The sequence below is a fragment of the Neoarius graeffei genome, chromosome 15 (genome assembly GCF_027579695.1).
Source record: "Neoarius graeffei isolate fNeoGra1 chromosome 15, fNeoGra1.pri, whole genome shotgun sequence".
Lineage (NCBI taxonomy): Eukaryota > Metazoa > Chordata > Actinopteri > Siluriformes > Ariidae > Neoarius > Neoarius graeffei.
In genome coordinates this window covers 46,808,462-46,833,396 of record NC_083583.1, presented here as the reverse complement: position 1 = coordinate 46,833,396, position 24,935 = coordinate 46,808,462, and the positions used below count along the sequence as shown (strand labels likewise).

General features: G+C 41.8%; 1 protein-coding gene across 2 annotated transcripts in view; it reads right to left on the bottom strand.

Moving 5' to 3' along the window:
* The window catches only part of si:ch211-126j24.1 (phosphofurin acidic cluster sorting protein 2), a 207,135-nt gene that overhangs the window by 51,717 nt on the left and 130,483 nt on the right, over window positions 1-24,935 (bottom strand). For both annotated transcript variants that reach the window (XM_060941491.1, XM_060941492.1), the window contains 4 exons: window positions 19,623-19,682; window positions 4,535-4,686; window positions 1,682-1,775; window positions 1,493-1,579 (listed from right to left, as the gene is read on the bottom strand). In XM_060941491.1, coding sequence (XP_060797474.1) covers window positions 1,493-1,579; window positions 1,682-1,775; window positions 4,535-4,686; window positions 19,623-19,682 — 393 coding nt within the window. The remainder of the gene's footprint in view (window positions 1-1,492; window positions 1,580-1,681; window positions 1,776-4,534; window positions 4,687-19,622; window positions 19,683-24,935) is intronic.

Sequence of the window (24,935 nt, the reverse complement as noted above, 5' to 3'; positions counted from 1 at the left end):
TCTGCTGCTGTCAGTCCCAATAAAGGAGATGTGGCCTCTGCTCCTGTCAGTCCCCATAAAGGAGGCGTGGCCTCTGTTCTTGTCGGTCCCAATAAATTAGGTGTGGCCTATGTTCCTGTCAGTCCCAATAAAGGAGGCGTGGCCTCTGCTCCTGTCAGTCCCAATAAAGGAGATGTGGCCTCTGCTCTTGTCGGTCCCCATAAAGGAGGCATGGCCTCTGCTCCTGTCAGTCCCAATAAAGGAGATGTGGCCTCTGCTCTTGTCAGTCCCCATAAAGGAGGCATGGCCTCTGCTCCTGTCAGTCCCAATAAAGGAGATGTGGCCTCTGCTCCTGTCAGTCCCCATAAAGGAGGCGTGGCCTCTGTTCTTGTCGGTCCCAATAAATTAGGTGTGGCCTATGTTCCTGTCAGTCCCAATAAAGGAGGCGTGGCCTCTGCTCTTGTCAGTCCCCATAAAGGAGGCGTGGCCTCTGCTCCTGTCAGTCCCAATAAAGGAGATGTGGCCTCTGCTCTTGTCGGTCCCCATAAAGGAGGCATGGCCTCTGCTCCTGTCAGTCCCAATAAAGGAGATGTGGCCTCTGCTCCTGTCAGTCCCCATAAAGGAGGCGTGGCCTCTATTCTTGTCGGTCCCAATAAATTAGGTGTGGCCTATGTTCCTGTCAGTCCCAATAAAGGAGGCGTGGCCTCTGCTCTTGTCAGTCCCCATAAAGGAGGCGTGGCCTCTGCTCTTGTCAGTCCCAATAAATGAGGTGTGGCCTCTGCTCTTGCCAGTCCCAGTAAAGGAGGCATGGCCTCTGCTCCTGTCAGTCCCCATAAATGAGGTGTGGCCTCTGCTCCTGTCAGTCCTAATAAAGGACGTGTGGGTTCTGCTCCTGTCAATCCCAATAGAGGAGGTGTGGCCTCTGTGCCTCTTGGTACCTGTGAAGTAGGTGTGGGCTCTGTGTTTGTCAGCTCCAGTGAAGTAGCAGTGGCCTCTCTGCTTATCAGAGCTAATGAAAGAGGCATAACTTCTGTATCAGTCCCAATAAATGAGCTCTACCTCATGAGCTCATGATCTATATATATATATATATATATATATATATATATATATATATATATGAGACTGAGATACATACACCATTACTTCGTGCTTCAGAAGGAGATTTATACACCCCTACTCTATATGCTATGCTAACCATGCAATCTCTCTCTCTCTCTCTCTCTCTCTCTCAGCAGTGGTTGCTGTGAAGCTGAACAGTAAGTACAGATGGATCAAATGAGGCAGCAGTGGTCACAAATGAGCAAGTGGCCTCCTCAGTTATCAACACACTGATACTAAAAACACACACACACACACACTACAGCACTCTAGCAAAGTGTTATGGAGCCTTCAGTGGGTCTGTTTCCATTTAACTGACCAAGCGGAAAAAACAGAACGGAGATATGATAAAGAGACCAGCATAAAGTGTCCATCACACAGCGGGACACTGGGAGGAGAGACAGACACTGACCCCTGCTAGAGTGTCCACTACAGATGTCTCATCCTGGTATCGCCCAGCCGTTGCTCTGTCCTTCTCTGCTGCCAGCAGGTCTCCACTCTACACACACACACACACACAGAGCGAGCAAGTTAGAGATAGCTACCTCTATACAGACGGGGAAGAGTGTGTGTGTGTGTGTGTGTTCGATTAAGGTCTTACAGCAGTAGACTGTTCTCTGGACTGACTCTTCTGACTGTGCAAGCTCCCGATTTCAGTTTGAGAGCTGGAGTGAGACATGCCCTCGAAGAATGGCCTGAAAGACATACAGTAATTATGTTTGTTAATTCGAAATAAAAACCTTTTATTTACTTGTTTAATGAATTTGAACAGTAATAATTGTATACTTTTATACTGCCACAGATTATCAGGAGCACTACAGTACAGGTTCCTATCACAACCTATGGAAGGTAAACTGTAGCTTTATTTAATGAAGAGGCAACATCACAATTACTTCATACACTTCAATGTTTCAGATTCATTTTTATTGACTTATTTACCCAGAGTAACAGATTGAGCCATGCAAAAATCAGACATCAACTAATGCAGCATTTCTCAACCTTTTTTCAGTCATGGCACCCTTCAGAAGTATGCAAATTCTCAAAGCACCCTCATATAAAATATACGCAGTCACGCTGACCCCAGCAGTGACGTTGTGACATGGGAAAGGGGGCTGTGAGACAAATTTTGATGATGCATGAGGCAGCGATGATCTGCATTAGTGTAACTATCGTTTTTTGGAATTTTAATTCATTTAATTTATTTCAATGTTAGAATATATAATTTTTTGATGGCACCCCTAACGAAGCCAGACAGCACCCCGGTTGAGAAAGGCTGGACTAGTGTATAAATGTTTTTTTTTTCCCTTAACCAAATCCTGAATGTTTTTCAATTCATTATACAGTATATGTTGTACAGTGCCTTGAAAAAGTATTCATACCCCTTGAACTTTTTCACATTTTTCCACCTTACAACCACGAACTTAAAAGTTTTTATTGAGATTGTATGTGATAGACCAACACAGAGTAGCACATAATTGTGAAGTGAAACGAAAATGATAAAAATGGTCTTCAAAATTTTAAACAAATACAAATCTGAAAAATGTGGTGTGCATTAGTATTCAGCCCCCTGTACTCTGATACCTCTAAATACAATCCAGTGCAATCAATTGCCTTCAGAAGTCATCTAATTAGTTAATAGAGTCCTACTGTGTGTAATTTACTCTCAGCATAAATACACTTGTTCTGTGAAGGCCTCGGTGGTTTGTTGGAGAACACTGAAGAACAACCAGCATCATGAAGACCAAAGAACTCACCAGACAGGTCAGGGATAAAGTTCTGGAGAAGTTTAAAGCAGGGTTAGGTTATAAAAAAAAAATATCCCAAGCTCTGAACATCTCAAGAAGCACTATTCAATCCATCATTCAAAAATGGAAAATGTATGGCACAACTGCAAACCTACCAAGACATGGCCGTCCACCTAAACTGACAGAGCGAGCAAGGAGAGCACTGGCCAGAGAAGCAGCCAAGAGGCCCATGACCACTCTGGAGGAGCTGCAGAAATCCACAGCTCAGGTGGGAGAATCTGTGCACAGGACAACTATAAGTCGTACACTCCACAAATCTGGCCTTTTTGGAAGAGTGGCAAGAAGAAAGCCATTGTTGAAAGACAGGCATAAGAAGTCCCGTTTGCAGTTTGCCAGAAGCCATGCAGGGGACACAGCAAACATGTGGAAGAAGGTGCTTTGGTCAGATGAGACCAAAGTTGAACTTTTTGGCCTAAATGCAAAGCGCTATGTGTGGCGGAAAACTAACACTGCTCATCACCCTGCACGCACCATCCCCACTGTGAAACATGGTGGCGGCAGCATCATGCTATGGGGATGCTTTTCTTCAGCAGGGACAGGGAAGCTGGTCAGAGTTGATGGGAAGATGGATGGAGCTAAATACAGGGCAATCCTGGAAGAAAACCTGTTGGAGGCTGCAAAAGACTTGAGACTGGGAAGGAGATTCACCTTCCAGCAAGACAATGACCCTAAACATACAGCCAGAGCTACAGTGGAATGGTTTAGATCAAAGAATATTCGTGTGTTAGAATGGCCCAGTCAAAGTCCAGACCTAAATCCCATTGAGCATCTGTGGCAAGACTTGAAAATTGCTGTTCACAGACGCTCTCCATCCAATCTGGCTGAGCTTGAGCTATTTTGCAAAGAAGAATGGGCAAAAATTTCAGTGTCTAGAGGTGCAAAGCTGGTAGAGACATACTGTACCACAAAAGACTTGCAGCTGTAATTGCAGCAAAAGGTGGCTCTACAAAGTATTGATGCAGGGGGGCTGAATACTAATGCACATCACATTTTTCAGATTTGTATTTGTTTAAAATTTTGAAGACCATTTATCATTTTCGTTTCACTTCACAATTATGTGCTACTCTGTGTTGGTCTATCACATAAAATCTCAATAAAAAACGTTTAAGTTCGTGGTTGTAAGGTGGGAAAATGTGAAAAAGTTCAGGGGTATGAATACTTTTGCAAGGCACTGTATATATTATGCATTAAATGCCCTATTGAATGCCACTGATATTCAAACAGAAACTAGAAAAGCAGAAACTAGTATTACTTCTGGTCACATACTTTGTTCAGTTTTTGTCATTTAATTAAAAGATAACACTCGGTCAAATTAACGTGTGACAGAAACAACATGCATTTATTCACCACTTTTTCCTGCAACGGTTATTCTGCCCAAAAATATCGGAAACACGTGTTTCCATAGGTGACTAAAAGTAAAATATAAGCTCTTAGACATGTAAGTGTAGCTTTTATTGCCTGTGAAGATGTATTACTGCAAGCCCTATTACACACACACTCTTCGATATACTGCATGCAATATGTTATTATTCTGCCGACAACATTTACTGCTTGTGATCACATTTTATGGAGCACAAAGCCGTTAGATGAGTCTCGGGGTTGTCCTAATTCGCCAGATCCGCTACAGCACTCAGGGGGAAGCTTCTTACTTGAGCTTAGGTTTAGGGGTGCTGAGAACGCTGTCGTTGTCCTCCATCTCTGGCCCGCTGTCACTCTGGTTGTACACCTCCAGGCTGTCGTACAGCAGGTCCAGATCCTCCTCCACCTCCTGGGTCTGATCCACCGGGTCTGAGTCCAGAACCTGAGGCCAAAGACACAGACACCCACACACATATGCTTAAAGGTGTGTTACAGCATCTAAAGCTGTGTAACTGGTTTGGAGAGAGTATATAACGTTTCTTTTCATTTCAATTTGCATATGCAAAGCAGGCACACGAAGATTTCAGTAACACTGCCGTATCTCTGTTCGGTTTGTCACAGGCCAGACTGTGAAAAGGTTTTAATTGCACATGCACGCTGAAAGCAGCATGAATAATGAACAACACGTCATGCTTTTTATTCGTTTATAGTTACATTTAATGTTGTGGAACATCCTAAAGACAAGTGAATTCCTGACAGCATTTAATTGGATGATCACAACGTTACTGCATATCCAGATACGAATCATCAATCTTTTTTTCTCCTCCATTTCTCTTCAGTTCAATGCCTGCAAATTCCTATCCACCAGCCTGCTATCCTCTATCATACATCAGCTACCAGCCTGGGATGGTGAAGGCTAACACATGGTTCCTCAGAGACACGTGAAGCCAAGTGCACCTTTCTGATGATGCTCATGCTGCTTCACACACACTGAGCAAAGCACTATCTACCCTCTTCCGCATACATAAGCTCACAGACGCTTGTGATTGGCTAGTTTTTCTCTGATTGAGAGAGTAATGACAACATCCACCTAGACAGCACTGCCAATTTTCCCAGCCAAATAAAAAATATTTGATAATTGTCCTGGAAGTGATGAACTATAAAAGTAATCTCTAAAACTATTTTTGTTTGCAGATAAATATTTTGGTATCTGTAACACTAATGCTAAGGTCACACATAGTTGGATGATCTGTGAGAACCGTGGCCATTCTGACAGATTTTGGAGGTGATTTTGGAGCATAAATTTGGGCGGAGTAAATATGCAAATGAAGCCACGGTAGCCGCGACGCTAGCGATGGAAGACACCGGTAAATCCAATGGCGGCAGTGACGTACGGCCTTACGGCAAATGACGGCAGTGTGTACGGTTTTCACGACTGCAGTACAGCATAGCCACGGCAAGATGAAATAAGCCATGCCCCCTAGGCAAACTTTTCACTTTCTGCAGAATGTTGTTCCGTGAACATTTTGAGCTCGATGGTTGTGACGGTAACCCCAGTAGCCCACGTAAGCCTCACATACAGTGGTGCTTGAAAGTTTGTGAACCCTTTAGAATTGTCTATATTTCTGCATAAATATGACCTAAAACATCATCAGATTTTCACACAAGTCCTAAAAGTAGATAAAGAGAACCCAGTTAAACAAATGAGACAAAAATATTATACTTGGTCATTTATTTATTGAGGAAAATGATCCAATATTACATATCTGTGAGTGGCAAAAGTATGTGAACCTTTGCTTTCAGTATCTGGTGTGACCCCCTTGTGCAGCAATAACTGCAACTAAACGTTTCCGGTAACTGTTGATCAGTCCTGCACACCGGCTTGGAGAAATTTTAGCCCATTGCTCCGTACAGAACAGCTTCAACTCTGGGATGTTGGTGGGTTTCCTCACATGAACTGCTCGCTTCAGGTCCTTCCACAACATTTCAATTGGATTAAGGTCAGGACTTTGACTTGGCCATTCCAAAACATTAACTTTATTCTTCTTTAACCATTCTTTGGAAGAACGACTTGTGTGCTTAGGGTCGTTGTCTTGCTTCATGACCCACCTTCTCTTCAGATTCAGTTCATGGACAGACGTCCTGACATTTTCCTTTAGAATTCGCTGGTATAATTCAGAATCCATTGTTCCATCAATGAGGGCAAGCCGTCCTGGCCCAGATGCAGCAAAACAGGCCCAAACCATGATACTACCACCACCATGTTTCACAGATGGGATAAGGTTCTTATGCTGGAATGCAATGTTTTCCTTTCTCCAAACATAATGCTTCTCATTTAAACCAAAAAGTTCTATTTTGGTCTCATCCATCCACAAAACATTCCAATAGCCTTCTGGCTTGTCCACGTGATTTTTAGCAAACTGCAGATGAGCAGCAATGTTCTTTTTGGAGAGCAGTGGCTTTCTCCTTGCAACCCTGCCATGCACACCATTGTTGTTCAGTGTTCCCCTGATGGTGGACTCATGAACATTAATATTAGCCAATGTGAGAGAGGCCTTCAGTTGCTTAGAAGTTACCCTGGGGTCCTTTGTGACCTTGCCGACTATTACACGCCTTGCTCTTGGAGTGATCTTTGTTGGTCGACCACTCCTGGGGAGGGTAACAATGATCTTGAATTTCCTCCATTTGTACACAATCTGTCTGACTGTGGATTGGTGGAGTCCAAACTCTTTAGAGATGGCTGTGTAACCTTTTCCAGCCTGATGAGCATCAACAACACTTTTTCTGAGGTCCTCAGAAATCTCCTTTGTTCGTGCCATGATACACTTCCACAAACATGTGTTGTGAAGATCAGACTTTGATAGATCCCTGTTCTTTAAATAAAACAGGGTGCCCACTCACACCTGATTGTCATCCCATTGATTGAAAACACCTGACTCTAATTTCACCTTCAAATTAACTGCTAATCCTAGAGGTTCACATACTTTTGCCACTCACAGATATGTAATATTGGCTCATTTTCCTCAATAAATAAATGACCAAGTATAATATTTTTGTCTCATTTGTTTGACTGGGTTCTCTTTCTCTATTTTTAGGACTTGTGTGAAAATCTGATGATGTTTTAGGTCATATTTATGCAGAAATATAGAAAATTCTAAAGGGTTCACAAACTTTCAAGCACCACTGTATGCCTCAAGGATGCTCATGTACGCCTAAAGGATGTTCACGGATGCCTTCACGTTTGTGACTGATGAATTCATCCAATACTTGACCCACAGCAATTTTCAACACAACCAAACTTTCCGGGGACGGAAGCCACGCCATGCCGGTTGTCAAGGTTCTCACGTATTCCGACGGAAGGGTCCAAGACACGTGCTGGTTAATCCCGGGAAAGCTCAAAATCATCTACTGGCATCTACCGTGAAGTGATTCCAGCTATGTGAGACCTTAGCATAAGAGATGGGTACGAAAGGGTTTTTAATTTCAGGGAAAATTTAAGGCCTCAAACTGTAAAATGCAATTTCAGGTTAATAATGAATAATATTGAAAACATAGTCGCAATTAGCATTTTACTCATTATTGTGTGGCTTTAACGTCATGTAGTCCCACCACTGATGACTCTAATAATAATGACAGACTCTTTTTGTGGCTACTGCCTCATAGAGGTGAAGTGAGGCAGTAGCCACTATGTCATCGTGTTGTATGAATGTAAGAATGAGTGTAACAATATCGCACTGCGCGTACGCATAAACATTACAATCACCAGAACGGCGAATCGTGATCTCGCGATACGAACAGTTGATCTCGTGTTATCGAAGGTTAGTGTTGTGCATGAACGCGTTCAAAAGAACGCGTTCACTGAACACGCTCGTTTTTCCATGAACTTTGAACTGAACGCAACAACTTTGTAATGAAAGAACTTGAACGTGAATTCGTTCAAATTATGCGACATGAACGACAAACATGAAGATGAACGAAACAAGAAACCTGATGAATCGAGTGGCACGTCTACTTGTAAGATATTTTACGTTCTACTACTTCACTGTCAGTCTGATGTTGTTGTCACTCACTGCCCTGAGGTGCCGCGTGTGCAATGCATCATGGATAACGTAGTGTGAAGCCGGAGATAGTGGATGGCTCTATGATTTGGCTCCATACTACGTTACCCATGATGCAGCAGAGCAGAGTAGGCGTAACCCAGCGTTCCCTAGATACAGGCAGCAGACAGCGCGCACACCACAGCCGGCGCACACTCACAGCAACACGGCCAGTGAAAGTTCAAGTAGCGGCATGGAGAACACAGATGAGACGGATTCTCCTCATGGTTATTTACAGCAATTTTACACAATTTCACACAAAGACTCAGACGGTAAAATTTTAGAAATTTGATTGTTGTGTGCAAAGTGTGCATACAGTACACAGATGTGTACTGAAGAATGAGGCTATCTGAAGTTTTCCTGTTTTGTATTTTGAGAAATAAAAAGCCCTTGAGCCTTGAGCATGCATCCCTCTGTCTGATCAATATGGTTGATATGGTCAATGTTGTTGTTCTCATCTCATCTCATTTATCCTGTTCTACAGGGTCGCAGGCAAGTTGGAGCCTATCCCAGCTGACTCCGGGTGAAAGGCGGGGTACACCCTGGACAAGTCGCCAGGTCATCACAGGGCTGACACATAGACACAGACAACCATTCACACTCACATTCACACCTACGGGCAATTTAGAGTCACCAGTTAACCTAACCTGCATGTCTTTGGACTGTGGGGGAAACCGGAGCACCCGGAGGAAACCCACGCGGACACGGGGAGAACATGTAAACTCCGCACAGAAAGGCTCTCGCCGGCCACGGGGCTCGAACCCGGACCTTCTTGCTGTGAGGCGACAGCGCTAACCACTACACCACCGTGCCGCCCCAATGTTGTTGATATGGATCTTAAAATAGCACTCCTTCAGTGTATATACATATTGGCAGTCATCATTTTAGAAACACACACATTTATGAGGAAGTCTAGTTGTCATTTATTAGAAGTTACTGTTAGTTGAAACTGAAAGCATTTGTTTAAAGTCACGTGTAACGTTTTAGTGCAGTGGTTGATTCAGTGAAGAAATCAAAATATTTTGTCCTTTTTCCATATATAGTATGTACAATAACTTCCATTTTGTGTGATAGAATATAATATCTATAATATGTGAGTAGTTTTGAGCTAGAATGTAGCATATGATTTTAGTCTTTATTTTCATATCCTGCCTAAAAGTAAAATGAACTGAACTTTGAACTAGTTCAGAATTAAAACTGAACTATGAACGGGACCAGTTCACTTTTAACATGTTTGAACTGAACTTGAACTACTGTAGTTCAAAAAAAGTGTGAACTTGCACAACACTGTCGAAGGTACACAAGAACGAGTGGCAAAGTCACTGTGTCATCATGTTGTACGAACGTAAGAATGAGTGTAACAATAGCGAAACTTCGTAACCAATCAGCACTTATCCTGATCAAGTTTGATTACCCGTTCTACTTCTTGATAAAGTTCGGAACCGATCAGAACCAGAAACAAAATAAGAGAAACCTCGTTATAACTTCGTAGTATCAGAAGATAATCGGCAGATAAAAAGATAAACGAAATTCACCTCGTGGTTCGCCAAGGCTACTGATTCGATATCAAATAAGTGGTGTTTATTTTAAGAAAATTTACCTTTTGATTATCACAGCTTTTGTTTGGTCCTTCTGAAAGGTCAAGTGAAAGGTTTTGTAAGAGTTTTTTTTTTTTTTTTTTTAGCTTTTTGGCAGATATATCGAAAAGCCGATATCAAACTTCTGCTAGTCGCTTTAATTTTTTAATTTTATTTTTTATTTTAGAGTCTTTACACTACACTTGTGAAACAAAATACGCTCATTTGTACTAAATAATGCTTCTAAGACAATTCATGAACAAAATTGGTAACCAAAATACTACAAGACCTGATGCTGCTCACAGCTTGGTGATGTTTGCAAGAAATGAGGCTAAGATAATTGATAACATGTATCTCATCTCATCTCATTATCTGTAGCTGCTTTATCCTTCTACAGGGTCGCAGGCAAGCTGGAGCCTATCCCAGCTGACTACGGGTGAAAGGCGGGGTACACCCTGGACAAGTCGCCAGGTCATCACAGGGCTGACACATAGACACAGACAACCATTCACACTCACATTCACACCTACGGTCAATTTAGAGTCACCAGTTAACCTAACCTGCATGTCTTTGGACTGTGGGGGAAACCGGAGCACCCGGAGGAAACCCACGCGGACACGGGGAGAACATGCAAACTCCGCACAGAAAGGCCCTCGCCGGCCCCGGGGCTCGAACCCAGGACCTTCTTGCTGTGAGGCGACAGCGCTAACCACTACACCACCATGCCGCCGATAACATGTATATTATGCTATATTTACTGTATGGACATGGCATCAGAAAACAATTTTATTTATAAGCAGTAGCCACATGTACCCATAGGGTACCTATTTTTTTTAATGTCTCATTTTTTTCATTCACAGCACAAGAGTACTGAATTCTCACACTGATAGTTATAGCTATACTGTACATGATCGATGCACAGACATTACTATCAAATTCACAGCCTGTAATTGGATCGTTTGTTTGATCTGTCCTTACACACACACACACACACACACACACACACACACACACACACACACACAACTCCACTTCCTCTAATCAGTCTTGTTGCTAACAAGCTCACAGAATGTGGAAACAAAGCCATAAGCATCAACAGAGGTGACATTTAGATACTGATTAATGTGCCTATGCATCGTCTGGAGCCTTCAATTAAATTTCATGTTATTAAAATCATAATTCATAACTGATTAACATCTCAGGGCCAGTGGGAGGCCATTATGAACCTGGTGGTGACAGGCATTTGGAAATTAGTTTTCACTTCGGCAGTTAGTCGTAGTCATAGAGATGTCAGTCACAGAGCTCAGGTGCAATGGGAAAAGGGCAAAGACATTTGTATCTTTAAAAGAAGGAACTTTATACCTTAAAGTGAAGTGTTCCGTGGAATTTTGAGGAACCCAATGTGATTTTATACAGGCTCAGGAAATAGTATTTTTAAAGACACCAATGACACGGCGTCTCATTTAAAACCGTTTATAAGTAGTCAGTTATTTACAACTTTTTTTTAAATCTAAATGGCCTTTAGTCCCATTCTCAGTTTGATTTCAAAAATAAATTTAGGTTCGGAGAGGAGGATTATTACTGTAGTGACTGGAAAATGTAGTCGCTCTAATTGTTGTCAGATCCACGGTGCGAGCACCTGGGACTGTTAATGTTTAAGCTTAAATTGTTGTTTAGATCCGTGCAGACTATGGAGCACAGGGGATTTCATGAGAAGCTGAGCTCTCTGTCTCACGACTCCTTCTTCCATGCACACTCGCCACATTAGTTCACTATCTATCAGCACAGTTGCTAGGATACGTCGCGTAATCACAGTCGCCTACTTTTACTTCGTGAGTTGACAGAAATGAGAGATTTCTTTCACAGCTACCCCCAACCTGAAAAAGAACAGGTAGACGGTCCAACAACTCTGTGTGTGTGTGTGTGTGTGTGTGTACTTATACTCTATGAAACACTGATGTTTCATATTGTGCGATTAACGAGTAATGTTTTGTTTTATTACCTCGTCCCAGGACGGAGTCCACCAGGGGGTGAGGTATTGTTTTCGGTGGGGTTTCTTTGTAAATGATATTACAGGAAAACGGCTGGACCAATCTTCATGAAACTTTCAGGATAGATGGGCATTGATCTCAAATAGAACCTCCATTTTGAAGGTGGTCCGGTCAAGGTCAAGATTTTTGTGGCTACTGCCTTATATACAGTGTCATTGTGCTGTAAGAATGGAAGAGTGTAACAATCGTGCAGTATGGTGTGTTCTGATTGGCTGAGAACAGTATGGTGTGTTCTGATTGGCTGAGAGCAGTAAGCAGTACAGTGTGTTCTGATTGGCTGAGAGCAGTACGGTGTGTTCTGATTGGCTGAGAGCAGCAGAGAATCAGAACCATGTTTATTAGCCAAGTATGTTCACACAAAGTCAAAATCAAGGTCAAGGTCACCAAAAAGGCCAAAATCGTTTTTTCGCGATATCTTCCTTCATATTCATAATAAGTGCTACCGGGCGAGATTTGTTTTGCCTGGCAACACTTGTTTTAGGACAGGGCTTTTCAAAGTGTGGGGCGCACCTCCCCTGGGGGGGCGCCAGAGTTCTTCGGGGGGGCGCAACGTGAGGAAAAATAAACCAGAATAAGTTACTATTGCGGACATTTAGCGAACTTCAGCTAGCTTTTACCAGAGACAAAATGGATCGATTTTTACCTAAAGCTACAGTGAGTGAGGAGACAGAGTCTGGGCCAAGCAAAAAAACAGAGCCTCCAGGATGTTGCGATTTGCAACTTCAACGCAAATTCAACCAATCCCCGCGAATTCAGGGCGGTGTTGCAATTATATCCAATCACCGCAACTTTCCCGCAAATTTGACCAATCGTTGGCGTCGTCTTGAGGTGACGTCGACAAACTACCTTCCGCCTTACTTCCGTGTATATGTTCAAGAGAAGCAGCATGCGCGCAGTGTTGCCAGATTGGGTGGTTTCAAGGGCATTTTGGCGGGTTTTGAACATATATTGGGCTGGAAAACGTCAGCAGTATCTGGCAACACTGCATGTGCGAGTCAGTGTTTATGTAGGCTTAAATTCTGTTACTGAACGTGTGTTATGTTTACAGTGAAGGACTATGTGCACTTTACATTTTTTTTTACTTAATGCAAGAAATTAATGGATGCCAACATTTTTGCCAAAATGGTATTTTATTTTCCATTGTTTAGGCAGCTTCAGCATCATACTGTGAGATTCTGTTCAAATTGTTTTTTCTTCTTCTATGAAGCCTGAGCCATTTATTTTATTAGTTTATAATTATTGTTTAATTTAGTCTTCAGGAGAGACTGCCTGCACACAGTACTAGTATTAATAGTTTTTTTTCTTACATGAAAGCTGAGGCATTTATATTATATTTTAAGGTAACTTCATGTTGTGCTGTGAGGTTCTATGCACTTTAACTTTTGAACCAACAGGAGCATTTGGATAAGTAAAGCCTATTTTTCTGCATTTTTCTAGTCCTGGTAATCTTTTATATTGGTAAAGTTGTTTATAGGACCATTTCTCAGTGTCTTTGCTTTTTTAATCAATAGTTTTTCAGTAATAACTTAATATTTAACATATCACTCAATTTTAATCACAAAAAGAGAAAATCGCAACAATTTCTCGCAACTTTCACTTCCTCCCGCAATGTAATCGCAACACAAACCTAAAAAACACTGCAATTTTCATCGCAATTTTTTGGAAAACCCCCGCAACATCAGACATTTTAGCCTGCAACAATCACAAAAAAGGCCCGCGGAATCCTGGGGGGACTGAAAAAAGAAGGAAGTATGACCACGATTAGTTAAAGTTTGGATTTTCATGGACTGGATCTGAAGATGCTCCACTGCCACAGTGTGTTGTCTGCCAAGAGGTGCTAGCTAACGATGCTATGAGATGTTTAAAATGTGTAAAACAAGACGTTTTAAAAAGCACAGATGTTTAAAATGTGAAAAAGAAAAAAATTAAAATGTGTACAACAACCATTTTTTTAAAAATACGAATGGAACATTAAGTATAGCAACAACAAAAATTGTAAGGGGGGGGCCGCTGTTGTTTATTTGCTCTCCGAGGGGGGTCTGACTCTCCCACACTTTGAAAACCCCTGTTTTAGGATATTGCTGTTAATGATGCCACACTATGCTGGACAAGATCTTACTCCAGTGCATGTTAATAAATATGATTGCTTGTCTGATTTAACTACTGTCTGATCATTGTTTTACAGTCTACAGTAGTGCAATATGGGTCTTGCCAATGACATTATAGTCTACCATAATGTGTGTGACATTCTTCGTAACCGATAACCAACTTTAACTTGGTGTGCCTTGACGCTCTGGTTTGACGTTTGATGTGCCCAAGCCCTAAAAAGATTGAAAACCTATATATAAATCAGCTTTATATTTAACAATTATTTGCTGAAGGCGAGATGAATATCAATGAATAACAAGTGTTTCCAGGCAAAACAAACCTCGCCCGGTAGCACTTATGATGAATATGAAGGAAGATATCGCAAAAAAACGATTTTGACCTTTTTGGAGACCTTGACCTTGATTTTGACCTTGTGTGTGAACATACTAAGCCAGTAAACAATTCTGATTCTTTGCTGCTCTCAGCCAACCAGAATTACACTGTACTGTGCCATGGTGGTTTCCAGGTTGTTCCTGACAATCCAAACCAATTTCTTTTCAGCTGAGGGTAACAGTTTGGGTTTTCTTGAAGCAAAGTGGCTTGACAAAGTGACTACACCTCACAATAACTTGCATACAATTGTTTGAACTGATCTTGGAATTTGCAGTTGTTTAGAAATGGCTCCAAGAGGCACTCCGGAGTTGTGTACATCTGCGATCCTCTTTCTCAGATCTGCACTGAGCTCCTTGGACTTTCCCATTTTACTGTGTGTTGGTCAATCCAATCAGTGCTGTAAACAAACCCTTTTTATGAAGGCACAGAGAAGCTACCAGCTGTAGTCAATCATGATCACAAACAGGAAGTTAAGAGACCTCGGCCTTGGCAAGATAAGAGACATTTTGGAAGTTTCAGCACCTCTGAATTAATAATCTAAGTAAGTAAATATAAAAAAAGCGTATATAAATATTTGACCCTGTATGTATAATTTTGACCCTGTGTTAATTTCAGAAAACCCAAAGAAAATTAAAACTTGTGCACCAAATTCTAGTGTTTTTTTTAATTATAGATGTATGCTGTACAATCATTCTGCCACAGAAAAAGAACAGTTCAAAGGAATTACTGAAAGCCCAAATATTGCCATGACATTCATATCCAAGATGACATTCATGCCACTGTATGTAAACTTCTCACCACAACTGTACATACTATTTTCACATGGCTTCAAAGTGACAGAGTATAGTACATATTGGTTTTCTCTCGCTACTTCTGGTCACGAGATATATGATGGCATAAAGTTCTTTGAAAAGTAAAAAGTATAGTGAACATTAGTATCTGCAGGTCTCATTCAGTTTTAGCATGTAGCATGATGGTTTTAAAGACTTCGCTGTAGCTTCTGAAGTAGCTTCAAAAACATTTTTTTAAAAATCATTTTACCTTCTAAAGTAATATGATTTGAAATATTTGCCTTTTATTGTATGTATAATGAATGAAACTAGATAGAACTCGACGCCAACGGCGTCGATGGGGAGGCCTCCGCCTGGTAGACTACACGCCTTATTAAGTTGTGATTTGGGGATGGACATTTGACCTCACAGTAATCTTGACCTGGTGAAATTACTTGTATCAGCCTTGGAGATATTGTGTTCACAAGGTTTTCGGACAGACATTTGACCTCACAGTGACCCTGACCTTAGACCTTTTGATCTCGAAATCTAATCAATTCATGTTTGTCCCCAAATGCACAAATGGTGAAAGTTTGGTGAAATTCCTTTCATCTGCCTTGGAGATATGGTGTTCACAAGGTTTGCGGACAGACATTTGACCTCACAGTGACCCTGACCTTAGACCTTTTGATCTCAAAATCTAATCAGTTCATGTTTGTCCCAAAGCGCACAAATGGTGAAAGTCTGGTGAAATTCCTTTCATTAGCCTTTGAGATATCGTGTTCACAAGTTGCGGGACGGACGCGTGCACGGACGGACGCACGGACAACCCGAAAACATAATGCCTCCTGCACCTTACGGTGGCGGAAGCATAAAATTGATTAGCTTTAACCTCTGGAGCAGCATGACTTGAAACATTAGCACTACCTTCATGTGTAACATTTAAAGTGAGACGGCCTTTCGATTTCATAAAATCGGTGAAATTTAGTTCCCTCTGAAATTTGGTCACTGTGATATATGTTTATTTCTGTACTATCTCACAAAATTCTGTGACTGGGAAGTTATTTAATTTGAGGGGATTCCCAAGCAAATAATGTGCATGAAACCGCTCACTTCGCACAGTCAGGCAGACAGAGGAAGTCCGTGTGCGCATGCGCAGGTGTACCTTCTTTTTCTTCTTCTTTTGGGTTTTACGGCAGCTGGCATCCAGTGTTGCATTACTGCCATCTACCTACAGGTCTACCTGGACCGTGCCCTGACGGTTACATCATTCTGTCGCTAAACAAACAGCTGATCACACCGAGGTGCTCGCTGACTGCTGATATTTATTAGTTTGGTCCTGCATTTCCTTTCCTTCGCAACATAACGTCTTTTCTTCTCGCTTTCCGTTACTGTAGTCGGTCTTTCACGTTTCATTCGCACGCTCACTTCCTTCATTTTTCTCTCCTGTTTCAAATTTGTATCCCACAATGCCTTGTGCGAACGGGGAAAGTCCGCCACGTGATGCATGACGTAGTATCTTGAATTGGGTCATGGTGAAGCAGGAAAAAATAGCAGAGAATTTAGGACATGGCCCTAAATTCATTAATTGCTCTATTTTTAAAAAACCTAATAGAATTAGAAGTCTGTGATTTGAATTCAGTAGCTTTCAGTCCACTAAACAAAAATAATTGGGTGCCAGGGAAAATTCTTTTTATGACCTACACTTGAAAAATCTGAAAGGCAGTCTAGCTTTAACTTAAAGAGGCTGACTCACTCTTCCCAGAAGCCTCTGCACCAAGTAGCGAGCCACCATTTTCACAACCATGGATATTCCACTGCTTTAAAAACAATCCGCAATGATCCGGTGACATCCGATGCTATAATGTGAAATTGAAGATATCCATTCTGTTTTGGTATGGTTATCCTGTTGTAATGGACTAAAACCGGCCTCAGACGTCTCGCAGGCGGCCACGAAGGAAAGAAAATATCAGGCGTATTCTACTCAAAACTTCCAAAAGTGACATGTACATGAAGAAAAAGTTCAAGATAGATTTTAAAGGGATCACTAACAGTGAATTTGCAAACGTTTTGCTGCACAGAAAGCTAGCAGAGTAGCATGTGATTTCAAAACAAAAACTAGATTCTGGAAAGAGTGAGTCGGCCTCTTTCAGCTTCTGATTCATCAAGCATGATTCAAAACGGTTTTGTTTTTTAAAATACTATTATTAGAAATATTTAGCTTTAGCTTTTGAAATAACATGACTGTCAAACATTTAGCTTTAGCTTTTGAAGCAGTGCAATTTAATATATTTAGCTTAAGATTTTGAAGTACTCTGATCTAAAATATTTAACTTTAACTTCTGAATTACCCTGATCCAAGTCATTTAGCTTTCAGTTGTTTCTTTTTTTTTAAGTACTATGATTTAAAAGATTAGCTGGAGCTTCTACAGTACTAGGATTTGAAATATTTATTTAAAAGCTTTTTAGTACCACGACTGAAAACATTTCATTTAACTTCATGCCTACCATGATTAAAAAAAAATCAAGTTTAGATTGTGGCGGCACGGTGGTGTAGTGGTTAGCGCTGTCGCCTCACAGCAAGAAGGTCCTGGGTTCGAGCCCCGTGGCCGGCGAGGGCCTTTCTGTGTGGAGTTTGCATGTTCTCCCCGTGTCCGCGTGGGTTTCCTCCGGGTGCTCCGGTTTCCCCCACAGTCCAAAGACATGCAGGTTAGGTTAACTGGTGACTCTAAATTGACCGTAGGTGTGAGTGTGAGTGTGAATGGTTGTCTGTGTCTATGTGTCAGCCCTGTGATGACCTGGCAACTTGTCCAGGGTGTACCCCGCCTTTCGCCCGTAGTCAGCTGGGATAGGCTCCAGCTTGCCTACGACCCTGTAGAAGGATAAAGCGGCTGGAGATAATGAGATGAGATGAGAAGTTTAGATTGTGAAATATTATGATTTAGCTATCGCTATATAACTACTTCCTAGCCACCTAGCTAGATTAGCGCTGGAGTTAGTTGCTAGGTGGCATTATACCCAACATATGTAAAGTTTCTTTCTTTTCCTTTTCTTTTGTATTTTCCGTGTGTGGTACTATATTTAGCTATAGCTTCTAAAGTATGTAGATTTAAAAGATGAGCGTTAGCTTTTGAAGTACCATGATCGAATGTATTTTAACTTTAGAAGTACTATGACTTGAAATATTTAGCTTTAGCTTCTGCAGAACCACAATTTAAAGTATGCAAAGTTGGTGGTATATTTGGAGATTCTGTTCTACAGCATTAGCCATTATTAGTTATTTAACAGATTTGAGAATGATTATTATTAATCAGTGTCATGTTCTTCAGGAGATAAAAAGAAACACCAAATAAACATTAAAGGAGTTTTTTTTTCCCTCCAAGCTGAGCTGATGCATTTCGAAACCTATAAGTCCCAGATTTAGTTCCAGAAATGTTTTCATATAAAATGTTAAATGACACCCTTAAATCTACCCGCCTCTAACGTATGGCGACCTCTGATTAAATTAATTCCTGTCAGCTAACTTGCTGGAATTTTTCACCCATTTTTCACTCAGTACAGTTGTTGATAAATGATTAGCTCAATATATTATATCTTGACGTCACCCCGTTGCATGATAGCTACCACTCCAGTAGGGTGAGGGGTAACATGTGCTTCCTCACTGACATGTTAAAACCACTGAGCGCACGGAACGATATATAACATCTGAACGCACTCAGAAAAAAAACCTCTAGCTGTAGTATTCTGATTGGCTCGATTTTCCCATCCTTCCCACCCATATAACAGGGCCGATTTAAACTCTGGACTATTGGACTCTCAGCCAACATTGAGGGCATTGTGTGGTCTAGTATAGCATAGCATAGCATAGCAGCTGCGGCTCTGATGGTTTGAAATATCTACGGCACTTCCTGCACAACTCAGAGATAACACCAACCAAAATGCGAGGATACACGGTTAATGTTATGGAGGCTGGCAAACCAAACTAAACTGATTATATGACCCTTAAAACAATATGGCTGACCACAGCTGCGTTCACATGACCAGAGGCTACCATCCAGAATAACGTCCTCTGGGAGCCAGACCAAGGGTAATGCAAGAAAACATGGTAACAAAGAGCATTAAGTACAACGAACACATATTGTGGCAATTTGTCTTCTGCTTTGCTCATACACTGCTGTTATTAGACCAAGTTCAAATAACGTGCACAGATCCCATATCTTTGGCTTAATATGTTTTTTATCTGTGGGTGCTGCAGTATCATGTTTTTATTTGATCTCTGGGACGATTCTGTGTTCGTATAAAACGTAAAGGAGTGTTGTGTAGGCTTGTGCAAAAGTGCCTGCTTTGGCAATTTCCTGCATTCTGCTGTATGTAGGGCTCATGAGAGAAGAAAAGCGCTCACCTCATCTGAAACTTTGAACCTCTTCAGGAGGGCAACAAACTTCTGCTTGAAATTAGGTTGCTGGAGAGGAAAAGGAAAAACACTGGGATATAATTCTAAACACATTTAACACACACTTTACAAATCATAGCAACAGTTACAGTGGTGCTTGAAAGTTTGTGAACCCTTTAGAATTTTCTATATTTCTGCATAGATATGACCTAAAACATCATCAGATTTTCACACAAGTCCTAAAAGTAGATAAAGAGAACCCAGTTAAACAAATGAGACAAAAATATTATACTTGGTCATTTATTTATTGAGGAAAATGATCCAATATTACATATCTGTGAGTGGTAAAAGTATGTGAACCTTTGCTTTCAGTATCTGGTGTGACCCCCTTGTGCAGCAATAACTGCAACTAAACGTTTCCAGTAACTGTTGATCAGTCCTGCACACCGGCTTGGAGGAATTTTATCCCATTCCTCCGTACAGAACAGCTTCAACTCTGGGATGTTGGTGGGTTTCCTCACATGAACTGCTCGCTTCAGGTCCTTCCACAACATTTCGATTGGATTAAGGTCAGGACTTTGACTTGGCCATTCCAAAACATTCACTTTATTCTTCTTTAACCATTCTTTGGTAGAACGACTTGTGTGCTTAGGGTCGTTGTCTTGCTGCATGACCCACCTTCTCTTGAGATTCAGTTTATGGACAGATCTCCTGACATTTTCCTTCAGAATTCGCTGGTATAATTCAGAATTCATTGTTCCATCAACGATGGCAAGCCGTCCTGGCCCAGATGCAGCAAAACAGGCCCAAACCATGATACTACCACCACCATGTTTCATAGATGGGATAAGGTTCTTATGCTGGAATGCAGTGTTTTCCTTTCTCCAAACATAACACTTCTCATTTAAACCAAAAAGTTCTATTTTGGTCTTCTCCATCCACAAAACATTTTTCCAATAGCCTTCTGGCTTGTCCATGTGATCTTTAGCAAACTGCAGATGAGCAGCAATGCTCTTTTTGGAAAGCAGTGGCTTTCTCCTTGCAACCCTGCCATGCACACCATTGTTGTTCCATGTTCTCCTGATGGTGGACTCGTGAACATTAACATTAGCCAATGTGAGAGAGTCCTTCAGTTGCTTAGAAGTTACCCTGGGGTCCTTTGCGACCTCACCGACTATTACACGCCTTGCTCTTGGAGTGATCTTTGTTGATCACTCACTCCAGGGGAGGATAACAATGGTCTTGAATTTCCTCCATTTGTACACAATCTGTCTGACTGTGGATTGGTGGAGTCCAAACTCTTTAGAGATGGTTTTGTAACCTTTTCCAGCCAGTTGACCATCAACAACGCTTTTTCTGAGGTCCTCAGAAATCTCCTTTGTTCGTGCCGTGATACACTTCCACAAACATGTGTTGTGAAGATCGGACTTTGATAGATCCCTGTTCTTTAAATAAAACAGGGTGCCCACTCACACCTGATTGTCATCCCATTGATTGAAAACACCTGACTCTAATTTCACCTTCAAATTAACTGCTAATCCTAGAGGTTCACATACTTTTGCCACTCACAGAGATGTAATATTGGATCATTTTCCTCAATAAATAAATGACCAGGTATAATATTTTTGTCTCATTTGTTTAACTGGGTTCTCTTTATCTACTTTTAGGACTTGTGTGAAAATCTGATGTTTTAGGTCATATTTATGCAGAAATGCAGAAAATTCTAAAGGGTTCACAAACTTTCAAGCACCACTGCACAACAATCCAACACAATTATCCAGTTACTACTTAACCGTATGTCATTTTAAAAGTGTTTCTAGAAAGGAAGGAAATAATCAATATTGTTAAATATACAGTATTTAAATATACATAGGCACACTATGATTTGCACACTATGATTTGTTTCTTTATTCCAAGCTTCGGTTTACGTTTTTATAGCTTGGAAATGAGCTCTGCCAACACTTGAGAAAGATGTGCTCAGCTTACCCCCCTTTGCCTGAAGAGATATATGTAGTTTCATTTCAAATGGGGGTTTGTTGAAGGGGGCGGCACGGTGGTGTAGTGGTTAGCGCTGCCGCCTCACAGCAAGAAGGTTCTAGGTTCGAGCCCGGTGGCCGGCGAGGGCCTTTCTGTGCGGAGTTTGCATGTTCTCCCCGTGTCCACGTGGGTTTCCTCCGGGTGCTCCGGTTTCCTCCACAGTCCAAAGACATGCAGGTTAGGTTAACTGGTGACTCTAAATTGACCGTAGGTGTGAATGTGAATGTGAATGGTTGTCTGTGTCTATGTGTCAGCCCTGTGATGACCTGGCGACTTGTCCAGGGTGTACCCCGCCTTTCGCCTGTAGTCAGCTGGGATAGGCTCCAGCTTGCCTGCGACCCTGTAGAACAGGATAAAGCGGCTAGAAATAATGAGATGAGATGAGATTTGTTGAAGGAACAGGGAAGCCTTGTTTATGTTTTCATTTCAATTGCAATTAACCTCTCAGGCAGCAGCGGGCGTGTCTGACAAAATACAGATAGGTCACGGATTCATCTCATGTCATCTCATTATCTGTAGCCTCTTTATCCTGTTCTACAGGGTCGCAGGCAAGCTGGAGCCTATCCCAGCTGACTACGGGCGAAAGGCGGGGTACACCCTGGACAAGTCGCCAGGACATCACAGGGCTGACACATAGACACAGACAACTATTCACACTCACATTCACACCTACGGTCAATTTAGAGTCACCAGTTAACCTAACCTGCATGTCTTTGGACTGTGGGGGAAACCGGAGCACCCGGAGGAAACCCACGCGGACACGGGGAGAACATGCAAACTCCGCACAGAAAGGCCCTCGCCAGCCACGGGGCTCGAACCCAGAACCTTCTTGCTGTGAGGCAACAGCACTAACCACTACACCACCGTGCCGCCCATAAAGAAGTCTGAAACAATTAAATGTTTGGACTGTTGAAGTTCATATTAAAATATCTTACCTGCATTTGTAAGTTTCCTTTGTTAATTTACTGTTGATATTTCACGGAAAATATCACATATCCGTGAATAAAAGATCCGTACTTTGTATTATATTTTGTATTTTCCGTGAATCCGTATTTTGTAAACGCTGTAAAAATGACTGTAGCTTTATAGTTGAAAAATAACTTTAAGCTACACTACTATTTATGGCAAATTTATGAACAGCTAACCATTTGCTGCAAAATGGTGAATTCTCCTTCTCAGCGCAATTCCGCACATATCAGAATCAGAATCAGAATCAGGTTTATTGCCAAATATGTTCTCACCAGGCTTGTCGTACTCGAGTTCAAATCGTGTCCTAATTTTAAGGACTTGTGACTCAACTTGGACTTGAGCACTGATGACTCGGACTTGGACTCATGCATTAACTGCGTTCGGACTCGTAAATTGGAGAAATTCAAACTATTTTTACTAGGTTCATTCATTCGCTTGAACTGATGCTCAACAATCTGTTCAGAAAAACGGTTATATAACTAATACTGTATCTGCTCTCTCAAGTCATCTCACAGTTAAATACTTCACTGAGCATAAATGAAGATGCTACTCCAATAACACGTGTCAAGGGAACGCCATAGCTAATAGCCGAAATGTTAGCCTAGACTTTTTTGGCTTTTTCACATGGACACAAATACGATGCTTCATCACCAGAGTGCTTGCTTATTTATGTACATCTTATGCACATAAATACTTTTGAACTACGTTACATTAGTTTCCGCTTTTTAGCCAGGCTGGGTACGGACATTGTCCAGGTGATGGCATGTCTTGCACTGCATAATTTACACTGTATGGTGTTTTCACACATCACTAGGCGTATCAGACGCCCACTGGCCATGCTGTGAAAATTGTGCATGCAGACGCTCATCTAAGTTTCCAAATCCGTCATTGCTTAACTCTTGAATATTTTCTATCATGAATACTGTCATTAAAAAGTTCATAATGTCTGCTTTCCAAAGAAATGCATCTCGTAAAGATCTGTTCAGTACTTTGGGAGTAACGGCAGGTTGAATTTGTTACAACAGAGTGCATTCTCTGCTCGCGTGACTCTGATTTTTTCTTTATTTTTTGTAACATGCCATAATAATTTGGCATGAGATATTTATATCTACATTAATTTTTGTACTAATTTCATGCAAGAGTGTCACACCTGTGCGCTTTGGCACGTGCATCAGATAGACTCTTGGGTGCGCTCCGGACAGCGCGCGCGCCAAGCAGACTTTCGTGCGCGCGTCGTAAACAACTCGCACCTGCACAGGGTTAAGGTGCAATCAGCGCGCCTATATAAAAACTGTGAAAACACACTTATTTTGCAAAGTATTGAGTTGCGTTGCTGACACGTTACCGAGCCTTATTTCCTTGTTTGGTTTCCTGATCCCTGATTTCCTGTTTCTCGTCTTTGATTCTGCCGAGTCTACGATAGTCTGTTTGTGCCTCGCTCGACCGACTGGCTGTTTCACCGTTTTATGATTTTGCCTGCCGTTCTGGATTGTTTACCTGTCTTCACTTGTATTAATAAACACACCTTCTGTACTTACATCCGTCTCCCAACCATCTCTGACAGAATACTTCACACTCCCTGATAAAGAGAACGCACATTCATCTGTTCATACGTCATGTTCAGGAACAAACTAATGTTAATGGCGCTAAAACAGCCACCGTCAAATGATGCGGTTGGAGTCTTGTTCTCAGACTCGACTCGGATCAATAGTGGACTCGACTCAAAAGTTTTTTAATGACTCGGACTTGAACACTGGGGATTCGAGACTGGACTCGGACTTGAGGTTTAGTAACTCGACTGCAACACTGGTTCTCACATCCAAGGAATGTGCTTTGGTGATTGGTGCTTGAACAGTTAAGATAGAAAAATTTTTAAAAAGGCAAAAGTAGTTCTCATCTCATCTCATTATCTCTAGCCGCTTTATCCTGTTCTACAGGGTTGCAGGCAAGCTGGAGCCTATCCCAGCTGACTACGGGCGAAAGGTGGGGTACACCCTGGACAAGTCGCCAGGTCATCACAGGGCTGACACATAGACACAGACAACCATTCACACTCACATTCACACCTACGCTCAATTTAGAGTCACCAGTTAACCTAACCTGCATGTCTTTGGACTGTGGGGGAAACCGGAGCACCCGGAGGAAACCCACGCGGACACGGGGAGAACATGCAAACTCCACACAGAAAGGCCCTCGCCGGCCCTGGGGCTCGAACCCAAGACCTTCTTGCTGTGAGGCGACAGCGCTAACCACTACACCACCGTGCCGCCGGCAAAAGTAGTTATAAAATAAAATTAAAAAATAAAATATACAAAT